This window comes from Canis lupus, chromosome 8, assembly GCF_011100685.1.
Source record: "Canis lupus familiaris isolate Mischka breed German Shepherd chromosome 8, alternate assembly UU_Cfam_GSD_1.0, whole genome shotgun sequence".
Taxonomy (NCBI): domain Eukaryota; kingdom Metazoa; phylum Chordata; class Mammalia; order Carnivora; family Canidae; genus Canis; species Canis lupus.
The window spans coordinates 43076276-43089801 of record NC_049229.1 but is presented as its reverse complement, the minus strand read 5'-3'; the positions used below and the strand labels follow the sequence as shown (position 1 = coordinate 43089801).

The 13526-nt window shown below is 55.6% G+C and overlaps 1 protein-coding gene, 1 long non-coding RNA gene and 1 pseudogene across 4 annotated transcripts in view; all 3 read left to right on the top strand.

Annotated features, from left to right (window-relative positions):
* The first annotated feature begins 3039 nt into the window (after nt 1-3039).
* Nucleotides 3040-13526, top strand: part of ACTN1 (actinin alpha 1) — a 93263-nt gene continuing 82776 nt past the window's right edge. For all 3 annotated transcript variants that reach the window (XM_038545053.1, XM_038545052.1, XM_038545049.1), the window contains exon 1: nt 3040-3368. In XM_038545053.1, the coding sequence (XP_038400981.1) occupies nt 3264-3368 (105 nt within the window). In that variant the 5' untranslated portion in view covers nt 3040-3263. The remainder of the gene's footprint in view (nt 3369-13526) is intronic.
* On the top strand, nt 3963-11331 carry LOC119872883. Its single transcript, XR_005363473.1, has 3 exons — nt 3963-4391; nt 4741-4823; nt 11074-11331. It is a non-coding gene; the product is annotated as an uncharacterized LOC119872883 (long non-coding RNA).
* On the top strand, nt 9988-10117 carry LOC119873155 (annotated as a pseudogene).

Here is a 13526-nt window from a genome sequence, read left to right as displayed (position 1 = left end):
CTGTAAGGTGGAAACAGTTCTCGTCTCATAGGTGGAGCTTACATAGCTCATGTAGATGAAGTGTATGGTCTGTCCCCTATGGGACATTGGGTGAGAGGAGCAAAGACTCCTCTCTGTCCTCACATTGAAATGCTGAGGCCTCTCAGTTTTATATTCATTTTTAAAAGTTATTTATTTATTTATTTATTTATTTATTTATTTATTTATTTATTCATGAGAGACACAGAGACATAGGAAGAGGAAGAAACAGACTTCCTGTGGGGAGCCTGATATGGGACTTGATCCCAGGACCCTGGGATCACAATCTGAGCCAAAGGCAGATGCTCAACCACTGAGCCACCCAGGTGCCCCTTTCAGTTTTTTTTTTTTTAAAGATTTTATTTATTTATTCATGAGAGATACAGAGAGAGAGAGAGAGAAGCAGAGACACAACAGGCAGAGGGAGAATCAGGCTCCATGCAGGGAGCCCGATCTGGGACTCGATCCCGGGTCTCCAGGATCATACCCTGGGCCAAAGGCAGGTGCCAAACTGCTGAGCCACCCAGGGATCCCCTTCCTCTCAGTTTTATATTCCAAGTATGTCTTTCTTGTCTACCCACTCTTCTCCATTTGCAATAGATTGAATGTTTACATCCTGCCCAAATTCATATGTTGCCATCTAACCCCCAGTGTGATGGTATTAGGAGAATGAGAAGGTCCGAGGGCAGAGCCCCTTCCACCACGTGAGGACACAGAAGATGGCTTTTAGCAACTAGGACGTCGGCTCTCACCACACTGAGTCTAACCTTGGACTTCCAGCTTCCGGAACTGAGAGAAACACACGTTCTTGTTGAAGCCACCTGGTCTACAGTACTCTGTGACAGTGGTCCAAATGGACCAGGACACCATTCCTACCCAGATTATTGACACTGCTCTGCATCTGGTTCTCGTAGCTTCTGTACAGCCTCGTTCCCCTCGGATCCACACTTCCCACGGCACACCAGGCCTTTGCGGTCCGGAGGCGCCCACCTCCGCAGCCGCATCTCTTGCCCCTCCTGGCCTTGAATTTCTAGTCTAGCCGCGTTGAAACGTGTGGCATTCCTTTTATACCATGCAGTTTCCTGCCCCCATGTACTCACACCGATTCTTCTGCCTGGCATAACCTCCCACACTCTGCAGATGCTTTTATTTTCAAGGTTCACTTGAATTTCACCTACTCCAAAAAGTTACACCTGGAGCCTCCTTCCCCCTGCTGGGCTCCGTGGTCAGAGCTTTCCTCGGTCAGAGCTGTCTCCTTGCCCTGTATTTTTGTTTCTGTATCTGTCTCTGCTGGGCTGCATGGGGAAGACATTGTGTCTTTTCATCTCTACATACATAACGTCTAGCTTATACCCTGACACACAGGGGGTGCTCAGCAAATATATGAGTGAATGAATGGCAAAGCACATATTACCTTCTATGTTAGGTTTAGAGCCATGTTTATGAGATGGTTATAAAATAGTCTGTAAATCTACTCTCTCTGGCTCAGAGGCAGGGCTTCCTCAGCCAGGGCCTGTGGCAGGCCCCAGCACTGACCGGTAACACTTGCATAAATGTGAGGTTGACCAATGACGCGGGGAGCGGCAACATAACAGATATCTGCTTACAACAGCACCGGGTGGCTGTTCTGAGAGTCAGAGGCACTTTCTTCACCTTTTCCATCTGGGGCCTTTCAAGTATGGCCCTTTCTGGCCGTGCACTCTTCTTCTAACTCCTCACTCACCTCCATTTGATGCACTGGAGTTTCTGCAGCTGGCTCACCGGCCCTTGGGACACAAATACGAAAGCAGTCCTAGGACTATGTGCAGGACCTGTTGGAGGTCCACTTGCTACTACTGTTCTTCAGGCCAGCATCCCTTAGAGGAGTGCACCAGGAGGTCAGGCCTACCTCTTCCCAGTGTCTGTCACAGCTGGGGCAGTGTGTTTAGACTCTCCTTACTAGGCCTGGGGAAGGAAGCCCAGGCTGGCCACCAAGAGCTTAGAGGTGCTTGGCCAATCTTACTCTCCTTCCTCCTCCAAAAACAATAAGGCTTTGTTTGTTAGGCCTGAGGTTATGGGCTTGGCCTTGGGGTCCTGAAAACCTGCTAAATCCCTTCTCCAGCTCTAGCCTTTGAGCCTCAGAGTGCTCCTCTGTCAGGTGTGTTGGGGGCGGGGCGCGGAGGAGTGGACAGACCACTCTGGGCCCTCCCTCCCAGTTTTCAGGGTGCTGCCTGCCTGTGCAAGGGGCTAGAGCCGGCCTGCCCGCCTGCGGGGGGCCGGCAGGGGACCCCGGGAAGCCCTCGGGCAGAGCGCTCCCCCGAGCCGGAGGTCCGGCCAGAAAGGGCCGTGCGGCGAGGCGGGAAAGCTCCGTGGCCCCCGAACGCCGCCCGCCCCGGACACCGGGCTCTCGGGGGCAGGGGTCGGCTGGGTCCCGCGGGCGGGGCGGGAGGGACGGAGTCAGGAAATTCCCGGGAAATGCCTTCCCATTCCGGCGTTCCCTGCCCCCGTTCCTTGGGCGCTGACTCCTCGGACCCCAGGAGCGGGGACGTGAAACGCTGTCCCGGTGTGCTCTCGTCCCCTCTCCAGCCCCGGCCGCCGGGGGCTCGCGGCGCGTGGGGGTCCAGCGGGGCCGGCGCCCCCGAGTCCGCCGCCTGCCCGCGGGCGGGGCGCGGTCGGGCCCCCGGCGGCGGCTGGGGCTCGGGGCGCGCTGCCGCTCGGTCGCAGAGCTCGGCGCGGCGTCCCCCGCTCGGGTCCCGTTCGGCTTAAGCTGGTGTCACATGAGCGGCGGGGGAGTGGGAGCCCGGGCGGGGGCGGGGGCGGGGGCGGGGGCGAGCGCCGCGGGGAGGGGGCCGCCCGGTCCACCTATATGGCCGCGGCCCGCCTGACGGATGCCAGGAATTCCCAATGAAAGGCGGTGGGGGGAAGTTTGGGCAAGTCGGCCTGGCCAATGGAGAGCCTCGGGAGGCTCCCCCCGCCCCGCCGCCCCCGCCCGCCCCGGCTCCCGCAGCGCGAGGGTGTCCGCCCCGCTCACTGTGCGTGGAGCTCAGTCCCGGGCAGGCGGTCCGCGAGCTCCGGCCGCCAGCAGCTCCGCGAGCAGCGCCGCCGCGGAACCGGCGCCGGGAGCCAGGCCGGCCACGCCCGCGCAGCCCAGCCCAGCCCAGCCCGGCCCGGCCCGCCCGGCCCCCTCCCCACGCCGCCGCCGCCGCCGCCGCCGCCCGGAGAGAAGGTGGAGGAAGAAATCCAGCTCGTAGCACGCGCGCACCATCATGGACCATTATGATTCCCAGCAAACCAACGACTACATGCAGCCCGAAGAGGACTGGGATCGGGACCTGCTCCTGGACCCGGCCTGGGAGAAGCAGCAGAGAAAGGTCAGCAGCCCCCGCCCCGGCCCCCCGCAGCCCCCCGCAGCCCCCCGCAGCCTCCCGCAGCCCCCCGGCCCGGCCAGCGCCGCCCGCCTCGCTCCCGGCTCCGGGCTCCGGGCTCCGGGCTCCGGGCTCCGCACGGGTTCCCGGCGCGCACGGGCGGGGGCGGGGGCGGGGGCGGGGGCGGGGGATGCGCGGCCGCCGCGCGGTGGGGTGTTGGGTTACAGGCGCGGGCGGAAGGGGGCGAGCCCTGTTCCCGGAGCCCGCGAACGCCGAGCGCGAGCGCGAGCGCGGGGAGGTGGGGCGGCCGGCGGGCAGGTCGCCCTGGGTCCGCGGCTCCGGCCACCCGGCTGCGGCCGCGCCGTCCCCGCGTGGGCCGCGTGGGGGGCGGTGCTGGGGCGGCTGGGCCGAGCCGCCGGCGAGGCGGCTGCTCGCTCGGGATCGCCCCCTGCCTGGCCGCCTCTCCGTGTGGCGTGCGGCGGCAGCGCGCTTCCTGGGCCGCCCTGGGCTCGGGACCTGCGGGGGCAGGCTGCAGGCTGCGCGGGACCTGCACCTTCCAGCCCCAGCCGGGGGCCGGGGCGCGGGGGGGGGGGGCACGGGGACGGGCCGCCGCCTCCGGGTCGGCCTGGAGGTGGACCTGCTGGAGTGCGGCTGGGGCCGCGAAACCAGGGGCATCAGCCGGTCCCCAGCCGGTCCCCAGCCGGTCCCCAGCCGGCCCTGTGGAGGCGGGGTCAGGACGGCAAACCGTTTTATTGCTTAACTCAGCTGCGGGCTTGCCTCTGCGTCCTGCCTCTCCGACACCCGCTTATTCCTGGGAGAGGGCGATTTGGGGGCAACTTGATCTGAGTTGCAGGGCTCCAGGACAAGAGGTTGTTCCCTGGGATACTTGGGGTCAGTCGTTGGGGAACCCCTGCCTGGCCACCGTCCGCAGGCGTCCCAGACGCGGTGTGCAGGGCGCGCACCTCGTCACGGGGGCTGCGCTCGGAGCTGGCGGTGGGACCCGGGCACAGTGGCCGGTGGCAGGAAGAGGTCAGAAACCACTCCAGTGGGGGAGGAGGGGAGGGCGCCCCAACCCTGCCTCTGCTTCCTGCCTGCGCTGTGAGCTCTTGCCCCAGGCGGCCACGTACCCTGCACACCCTCCTCTCCCCCCCGCTCCTCCGCTGTCCGCTCCCATCCGGTCCCTCCTCATTTCATCCCCCCCCCACCCCCGGCTGATCTGGGAATGGGGGGGGGGGGCAGGATGGCGCGTCCCTTTGGATAGTGCGGTTAGGGCTGGGCTTGAGGGAGAACGCTCATGTCCAAAAATGGTAACATTCATTCCCTTTTTTAAACTTAAAAGGGGGGGAGTTTAGGGAGCCGACTGAAGTTTTTTTTCCAGCCAAAGGCATCCTGTATTAGCTCACTCAGGAATCCTAAGCCCTGAATCGGCGCCCTTTTACTCACTTCATCAGACAAGCAGAGGTAATTTAAAACACACGCACAAAGGGCTTCCTCAAAGCGGGGGGGGGACCTGTGACCCAGGCCCTATAGGGCAATGGCAGGAGGAGAGCTGACTTGCAGTGTGGCAGTTACTTAAACATCCCTCCTCCTCTTCCTGTTGCCCCCCTCCTCCCTATGGGGGGGATGCTGGGGGAGAGGCTGTGACAGTCCCTCACTCACCAGGCTTATTTCCTGGGACAATTGGGCTGTTGGTGGAGCTGAGAATGGAGTGGGTAATTTGGAGATTTCTCATGTGGGCAAGGCAGGGTCGCCTTTTTAAAATTTCAGGGTGAGGCCTTTTTCAGACGAGATTTTAAGTTGGATAGGAGGGGGTGGGATTAGGGCGGTGAATGTCTTGGGATCTTCCATGGGGAAGAGAGGAGACATCCCTGTTTACAGAGCACCTATTGTATGCCTACTTGGGGCAGGAGTGAACAGGACTGGGGGATAAAGTTCCTGGAAGGGCAGAAACTCTTGTCTCCCCAGTGTTGGTCACGTCACGTCACTGGACCTGCTCATAGTATTCCATATTATCAAATGAATGAATGAATACATTAAATATAGTTGGGGAGAAAAATTATATTGCCTCTTTCTCTGTGTATACACACATAGATGCATAAAACTCTGCGGGGTGGTGGTGGGTGTGTTCCAGGCTTCTGCACAGCCAGGTGGGAACAGGGTCATCTGCAAGATCTGGTTATCTAAGGAGCAAACTCAACAGTTGCAAGAGCTGGCATTGGCTAATGTGAGCCTGGCACACCTGATGTGGAGGAGATGAGGGGCAGAGGGGGAAGTAACCAGCCCCGAATCCCAAATGGTGCATGGGTGGGGTGGGGGGAGGCTGGAATGCAGCCGTATTAGGGGCAGGGAACTTTCCCTCACTTGTCCCTGGGAGGTGAGGAAGGCAGGAAAGTTGAGCTTGGCATCCAGAGCCTTCATGTATCTCTGGACCAAGGGGAGCCAAAGTCTGCTTTGGCAGGGCTTGATGGAGGAGGTGGGGGCGTGGCACAAGCTCTGGGCCTGGCTGAAAATCCAAGTTGTTTTTTTTTTTTTTTTTTTCCTGCTGTTAATTCTGTTACCTTGCATGGACCATAGCGTCTGAAAGAAAATTTCACCTAGTTCTCAGTGGGGTGGTGGGGATCAGACCTAAAGTTACTTGTTGCCTTTTTTTTTTTTTTAACTGACTTATTTATTTGAGAGAGAGTGAGAGCACACAAGCACAAGTGGGAGGGACAGAGGGCGAGGGGGAGAGAATCCCAGGCAGACTCCATGCTGAGCGCGGAGCCTGAACCAGGGCTTGATCTCGTGATGCTGAGATCACCACCTGAGCCAAAACCACGAGTTGGATGCTTAACCGACTGTGCCACCCAGGCGCCCCAACTTGTTGCTTTTGACTGCTTCCCTGCTGACCGTGGGAGGTGAGGGATGAGGGGGATGAGAGCGGACGAGTGGACAGAGGAGGCTGGCCATTTCGGATGGAGGCAGGAGGGTGAGTGTCGGTGGCTGGGTGGGAGGACACTGCGGTGGGATACGAAGGCCTCCGGGGGGAGGCAGAGGGCCCTGTTTTTAGCTGTAGTGCAGTCACAACAGTTTGAGAGACTTCGGGCAAGTCGTTTCATTTCTCTGGGCTTTAATTAGATCACTCGACAAATGCTTTCCGAGCACCTACGCTGGCAGGCCCAGGCCCAGTCCCGAGCGCTGAGGCTGGAGGGCTGAGTGCCGCAGACAGGTGCTTCCGCTGCTCCCTCCTCCGTTCCGGGCTGCATTCCTGGCCTGCCCTGCCCATCCCGCGGGGCTCTTCCAGGCAGCGGTGAAATGATGTGGTAGGAAGTACTTCCTTGGCGACTGGTTAGGCCTCTGCAGATGCAGGTCGACGTCTGTGTGGACCGGAGGCATGACTCAAGAACCTGCAGCGTTTGGCTGTGGCTTGTCCCTTCTTCAAGGGATGCTGTGGGCTGGACTCCGACCCAGAATGCGGTGGCTTAGGGAGTTTGCGGGCCTTCACAATCTTCCGGACTTGCCTCAGGCTGAGCTCCAGTGCTGCCTTTTCGAAGGGAGGCCTGAACACCCATCTTCTCAGGATGACGATAGCCCTCCGTTTATTCCGTCACGTGCGTCTCCTGCACACCCTCGTGTGTGTGCCCGCTGGGGCCCAAGCCGGCCGGGGAGAGCAGGGACTCGGAGTAGCAGCACCCTGACTCTACAATTTCAGGCTTGCGACCTGGGGCAAGTTACTGTAACTTCTCAGCTTCCGATTCCTTCTTTAGAAAAAGGAGCTAATACCCCCACCTGCTGGGTTGATGAAGATTTGGAGAATGGTAGTTTTCAGCTATTACATTCTATTCTCGCTTCTTACTTGAATCATGGAGGCTCAGGTTTAACAGATCTCACAGATGCCAGCCCCGGTGGTTTTTGTTTTTGTTTTTTTTCATAGAAGACCTTAGTCAATATTTGTTGAGCTGATGGTATTGAAATCGGCATTCACCCGGCAGGTGAATAAAGGTGGTTGTAAATAGGCCCAGGTCCTGAGTCTGCACCCACATCATGCCAGGTCACAGGAAGATGGGTCACCTTGTTTATACTCCCTGCTGGATGCAGGACCATTGCAGGAGCTGGCCGAGGCCGCCGGTGGGGGGCGGGGGAGGGGGGCAGCGGCGGGGGTGGGGTGGGGGGGGCGGAGACCTACCAGGGAGGGGTTTACTGGGGGAGGACCAGGACATCCACCTGCCATGAAGGTTAGGGCTGCAAAAACCAGAGCGATGCCTTGTGGAAGTAAAACGTGCAGGAGGAGAGAATGGACTCTCGTTCCGGCCCTCCTACCCTTCACTGTTCTGTGCTCCTGCCTGCTTCACCTCATGCCGGTGGCGTGGGCGCAGGGCCCAGCCTCTTCTGTTCTCTGCTGAATGCCTGGTGGCTAGCACAGGGCAAGTCCTGTTGTAGGTGGTCAAGAAGTAACGCTGAATAATTGGATAAATAACATCATGCATGGCTCCCAACTCGGGGATGGGTGGTGGGGACAGGGATGGAATGCTTGACATTCCAGACAAACCACCCATCCTGGGGCTGTATCCTGGCTCCAGCCTCTGCAGATAGATGTGCTCTGGGCACACGGCGTTCAAATCTTCACCTCTCCACCGACTTCTTACGTGATCTTCAGTGAGTCACTTACTTGCTCTGTGCCTGATGATGCCAATGGGGAAATGAGGAAATTAATCATTCCTGCCTGATAATAGTTGAGTGGAGGTTTAAACCAAGTAATGTGTGTAGGGAATTTAGCATAGCACCTGACACTGAGGGCTCAATAAATAAATGTTAACTCTTTTGAGGTGCCAGGATTTCTGTGGCCTTTCCCCATGTTCTTGGAGATAAGGTGGAGTATATAAACACGTCTTAGAGTGAGCCAACTCCTCGTTGGCTAGGAGGATATGGAGTTGTGTTCTCCTTGATCTTGGACCCTGAAGTAAACTCTGGCTCGTTCTGTGTCACTTGACTTTTTTGATAGCTCAGCCCCCTCACTGCAGAATGGTGTCGAATCCCTTGTCTACCCTTTACCTACCTCCTGGGTATCCTGCATGAAGAGATGAATGTGAAGTGCTCAAAAGCTTTGTCACTTGGTTATGGTACAGCTAAAATGACCTCAAAGTACGGATTTCTTCAAGGGGATACAGCCTGGAATGTCTTCAGGTCCCACTGTCAAGTAGCTGAGGGCATTCTTTGGGCCCTGCCCACGCCTCCTGGTGACCCGCCAGCCCTGCCTTGCTCTAGGACTGGTCACAGCTGCTTCCTCTTCCAAACCTGTCTCATACGGGTGCTCTGAGGACACGTGCCCCATGGTTTGGCAAAATGATCAACAAAACCTGAAGGAGAGGTGGACAGGGGGCCTTGGAGCGTCAGGGCTGCGGGGCTGCCTCTGGCTGCCATCTAGGCTGCTCTAGCACAGATGCAGGAAGGCCTGGAGTTCACTGAACACCCAGTTGTCCAGTTTTGAGGCATGATGAGCTCTTGAGGGGCTTTTGGTCACTGGAGATGGGCTTGTCGAAGTCATAGGCTCGCAGGCTCCTGCAGGGTCGGTGGTCACCAGCCTTTTCAAAAGGAAAAGGAGGAAAGTCATTTCCTGAAGCTGGCTTCTTGAGGAGGGTCTGCTAAGGCTGTGCTCAGTTGAGTTGGGGGTGCGGGTGGGGGGAGGCTTGGACCCCTGGGCCCCTCTTACAGGCAGGGCTGAGGGTGAGAAGGTCAAACCAAATGGGCATCCTGTAGTTTGTTGTTTGTGGTCGGGATTTGGAACTCTCTTTTCCTTCTCCAGGAAGGCCTGGGGCTGGGCACCTGGCCAGTGGCCACAAACCGTAAGCCTGGCTTGAGGACTTGTCGCACAAGACCTGGTGCCTCCTGTGGTTCTGGAACCAGGGTGGGGCAGCCCAAGCCTGAGACATGAGATCTGCTACTGTGTGTCTCAAGAGAAGAGTCCGTGTTTCTCTGTCCTCTACCTTCTAGTCCCTTCTTAGTGTAAGAACTTCAACAATTTCTCCCGGTGGAGCCCATCAGTGAGCATTGTACCCTAGATGCTCCACCCACCTAGGGTCTTGCAAATCATGGTTTAGGTGGAGGGGGAACCAGGAAGATAGAAAAGTCACACGAGGCAGTGCCAAAAATGGCCAGAGGTGTGGTGTTGGCTGCTGTAGGGCAGGAGCCAGCACTGCTGCCTGCAAGGGTGGAGAAGGGGAGGAGCTGATGGCATTTGAGCTGCATCTTGGAGGATAGGCAGGATTTGAAGATTCTGCTGGGAAGGCGATGTGTGTGTGTGTTATAAGGGAGGGCAGGACAGGAAGGAGCAAGGAGAAGTGTGGAAGGGCAGACTGGAGGGCAACAAAGTGTAAGCTGCTGCCGGCCGGGGACACCCCCTCCCATTGTTCTTGCTCCCAGAGCTGACCTCTCACCTTTCTGAGAGGCCAGGCTGTGTGTACAGCTCACAGGTGGGGCTTTTGAGCCCCACGCCTGTGCAGGTGTTGTTGGGACCATCCCCACCAGTGAACCCCGCCTGAACTGCCCTCACCTGTAACCCACACAAGCTTTTCCTAGGACAGGGTATGCAGCCAACCAGCCGCGGTCTCAGGCAGCTTCCCCACCAGCCCTGCTTTTCCCCCATGAGAGTTTTGCGCAGTGGCAGTATCGTAGCCACTGAGGTTTATCTCAGGCGCAATTATTGCTGATTGAAAACTTTTCCCCTGTGAGTATGCTCAGTGGGCACACATCTCTGCAAGGGCCTGGGGAGCTGGGCTCACCGGAGAGGTCCCAGAACCCACCAGCTGGTTTGGACCGTGTAATCTGCAGCTTCGCAGGAGGTCATGGCTCGGGGGCCACGGGCAGAGGAAACCACTGTTCTGGCCACATGGGGTCAGCCTGCCGGACTCCTGATTCAGGCCCAAGGTTCTGCCTCATTGTTGGGGCACTAGTGTCCTGCTAAGTCAGCATGAATTGCCCAACCTGGCCCTGTTGGAGGCAAGGGGCTTTGGGAGTGGTGGGCACAGGAGACCCAGCAAATCAGGGCTTAGAGCCATCCTGAAAGCCCACCTTCCTCTTTTTTTTTTTTTTTTAAATAGATTTAATTTTTTAGTAATCTCTATACCCAACATGTGGCTTGAACTCACGACTCTGAGTTCAGGACTCACATGCTCCATTGATTGAGCCAGCCAGGCGTTCCTACTTCCTCTTAACACCTCAAGGTTTCTCTCTGGGTCCCAGTCTAGGCATTAAGTTCAAGTTCCCAGAAACCTTCCTTCTCAGTGGGTAGGGGATACATTTTTACAGAGAGGGCTGGTCAGGTGCTCTCTTCTCTGCCTTGCCTGCCGTAGCCCTTGCTCCCATGTCCTGGAGCTGGGGACTATCTGGCGATTCTCAACATGCTGGGTACCTCGAGTCTGGTATGGTGATGCATAGGCCCCAAAGCCACGCGGGCAACTGTCATGACACCAACTTGCTGCTTTTGTGTGCCCAATTCAGCCCTTCCAGACAAATAAGCAAAAATAATGGCAGTCCCCCACAGCCTGGGCACAGTCATCTTCCCAAAGCCAAGCTGGGAGCAGAACTGTACTTAAAAAACAATTCTTTTTCTCATCATATTCATAGTGGCTCACCCTTCTGAGCACAGGCTAAGTGTCAGGCACTGTGTCGGGGACTCTCTGTTACATTAGCACATCTGATCCCATGAGGTGGGCACTTTATTCCCATTTTACAGATGAGGTAGCTGGCTCAGAGCAGCTGCCTAACTTCCAAGATCACACAGCCAGTAAGAGGTGGACCTGGATCTGCAGCCAGGCAGCGTGGATCCGGTGTTTGCCTCCTCGCCACTTTGCGGCTTATGAAAGAAGTGCTTGGGACACCTGGGTGGCTCAGTGATTGAGCGTCTGCCTTCGCCTCAGGTCGTGATCCCGGGGTCCTGGGATCGAGTCCTGCATCAGGCTCCCCCTGGGGAGCCTGCATCTCTGCCTCTCTCTCTGTGTCTCTCATGAATAAATAAATAAAATCTTAAAAAGAAAGAAAAGTACTTGTGTTATCTAGGACCATTTCACTGGAGACAAACATCTATGAAACAAAAACCCAGGGATTAAAACATTCCGGAGTTAGATAGTGGTGATGATGGCACAACCTTGTGAATGCACTGAAAATTATATACTAAATATACTAAAACTTGCTCAAAATATGTATACATGAAATATATGTAAAGACAGTCTAATATATGTAAATATAATATATATTATATATAATATATATTATATATATAAATGTACCAAAACCTCAAATGGGTGACTTTTATGGTATAATTCTATCTTAATTTAAAAAACCTGAGAACATGCTAAGCGATGCAGAGAAGAAAATGACAATTGCCTGTCCTCCCACCTTCGGAGCTAAGCAACCTCACAGGAGTTTCTGGTGCTCTGCCTCCTTGCTCCTCTTCCTCACTGGTGTTTACCTGTTCTCTCTTGCTCGCTGTTGAAGATCAGGGATCCAGGTTCATGGTGAGTGAGTGGGAGAGCCACAGAAGAGGAAGATAATCAAGAGGGGTGCCTTTCATCAAAAGCTTGATGATGTTACCCTGTGCTTGGAAACTGCTTAAGAATAGATCACAGATGAGCACAGGCAAGTAGAAAGAAGGCTGGGGTGGGGAAGCAGGGGGTGGCTCTCCTCATTTACCCAAGGCCAAGTCCGCCTGCATATGCACCTCTAAACCCTGTTGGTCTGGCATGCTTCCCATCTCTGCAGCCCCAGCCTTAATGGGGTGGGGGTGGAAGTGTCCACCTGGGGCAGCTTTCCCCAGGGCCTGAGCCCTGGGAAGGGGAGGGGGCTCAGGGTCCTCCCCCAGGAGGCAGCTGCCTGCTCTCAGGGTTGCCTAGCAATAGTGGGAAGAGGTGACTTAGCCCACTACAGAGGCGGGAAGAGAATGAAAAGCAGCCGGGGATGGAAATTGGGAGTAGATGCAGAGGATGCTGTTACCCTGGAAACTGACTGCTTGGTCCTTGGCTGTAATGGGCTACTTTGGGGCTGGGGTCTGTTCTTTATTGAGAGGTGATGGGGTCCTCTCCTGGCCTGGGGGGTGGGGGTCACCGAGAAACCCCTCTTGTACATGGCTTGCCTGTTAGGCATGTTCTGTCGGTGGCCTCGTTTAGCATCCATGACAGCCTTGGAAGGGACATGGGATGATTCCTCTTGACAGATGAAAACCTCAAGCTGGGAGATGGGAGTGTAAGGTGGTCAACAGCTGCAAAGCGAGAAGGGGAGGAAGGTGCTGGTGCCCTGGGTGCTTAAGGGGAACCTTTTGGTTTAAAGCATTTCCCAAGCCCAAGATCTGGGAGGTGATGTAAACATTGTCAACCTCCTGGGGACAGAAGAGAGGATGAGAGAGGGAAGGCTGGAGAGGAGTGTTTTCTGCTTTATGCAGCCAGCCACTATTTATTAAGATTGTCTTGGTTCCCCAAATAAGTAAAACGACTGATCGTTTACTATCTCATGATTGTATGGTTTGCATTACTTAAATCTGTCAAGTCTATGAGGAAGGTACTGTTATTTTCCTTGTTACAGACAAGGAACCTGAGGCTCAGAGAGGTTAAGTATCTTGCCCAAGATCAACCAGCTAGTAGGCCAGGTTATGAATGAGCCCAGGCTGATCGACCTCTGAACTCAACTCTTAAGAAGTACAAACCTTTTGCTCTTCCTTTTTTAAAAAATATTTTATTTAAATTCAATTTGCCAACATATAGTATAACACCCAGTGCTCATCCCATCAAGTGCCCTCCTCAGTTTCCGAACCTTCTGCTATTCTTAGTTTATATTTTGAGAGACAAGGCTTACGTAAATAAAATCATAAGGAACAACTAAAGATGACTTATAATCAAGTACTCATTATAGAATTCATTTTTTTTAAGATTGATTTATTTGAGAGAGAGAACATGAGTGGGAGGGGCAAAGAGAGTGAGAGAGAATTGCAAGCCGACTTCCAGCTGAGCATGGAGCCCAATGCAGGGCTCCATCTCACAACCCTGAGATCATGATTTGAGCCAAAACCAAGACTCTGATACTTAACCAACTGAGCCACCCAGGCGTCCCAGGACTCATGTTTCTGGTTTCTGTTTTTTTAAGTAACTCTATTCCCAATGTGGGGCTTGATCTCATGATCCCGAGATTAAGAGTTGC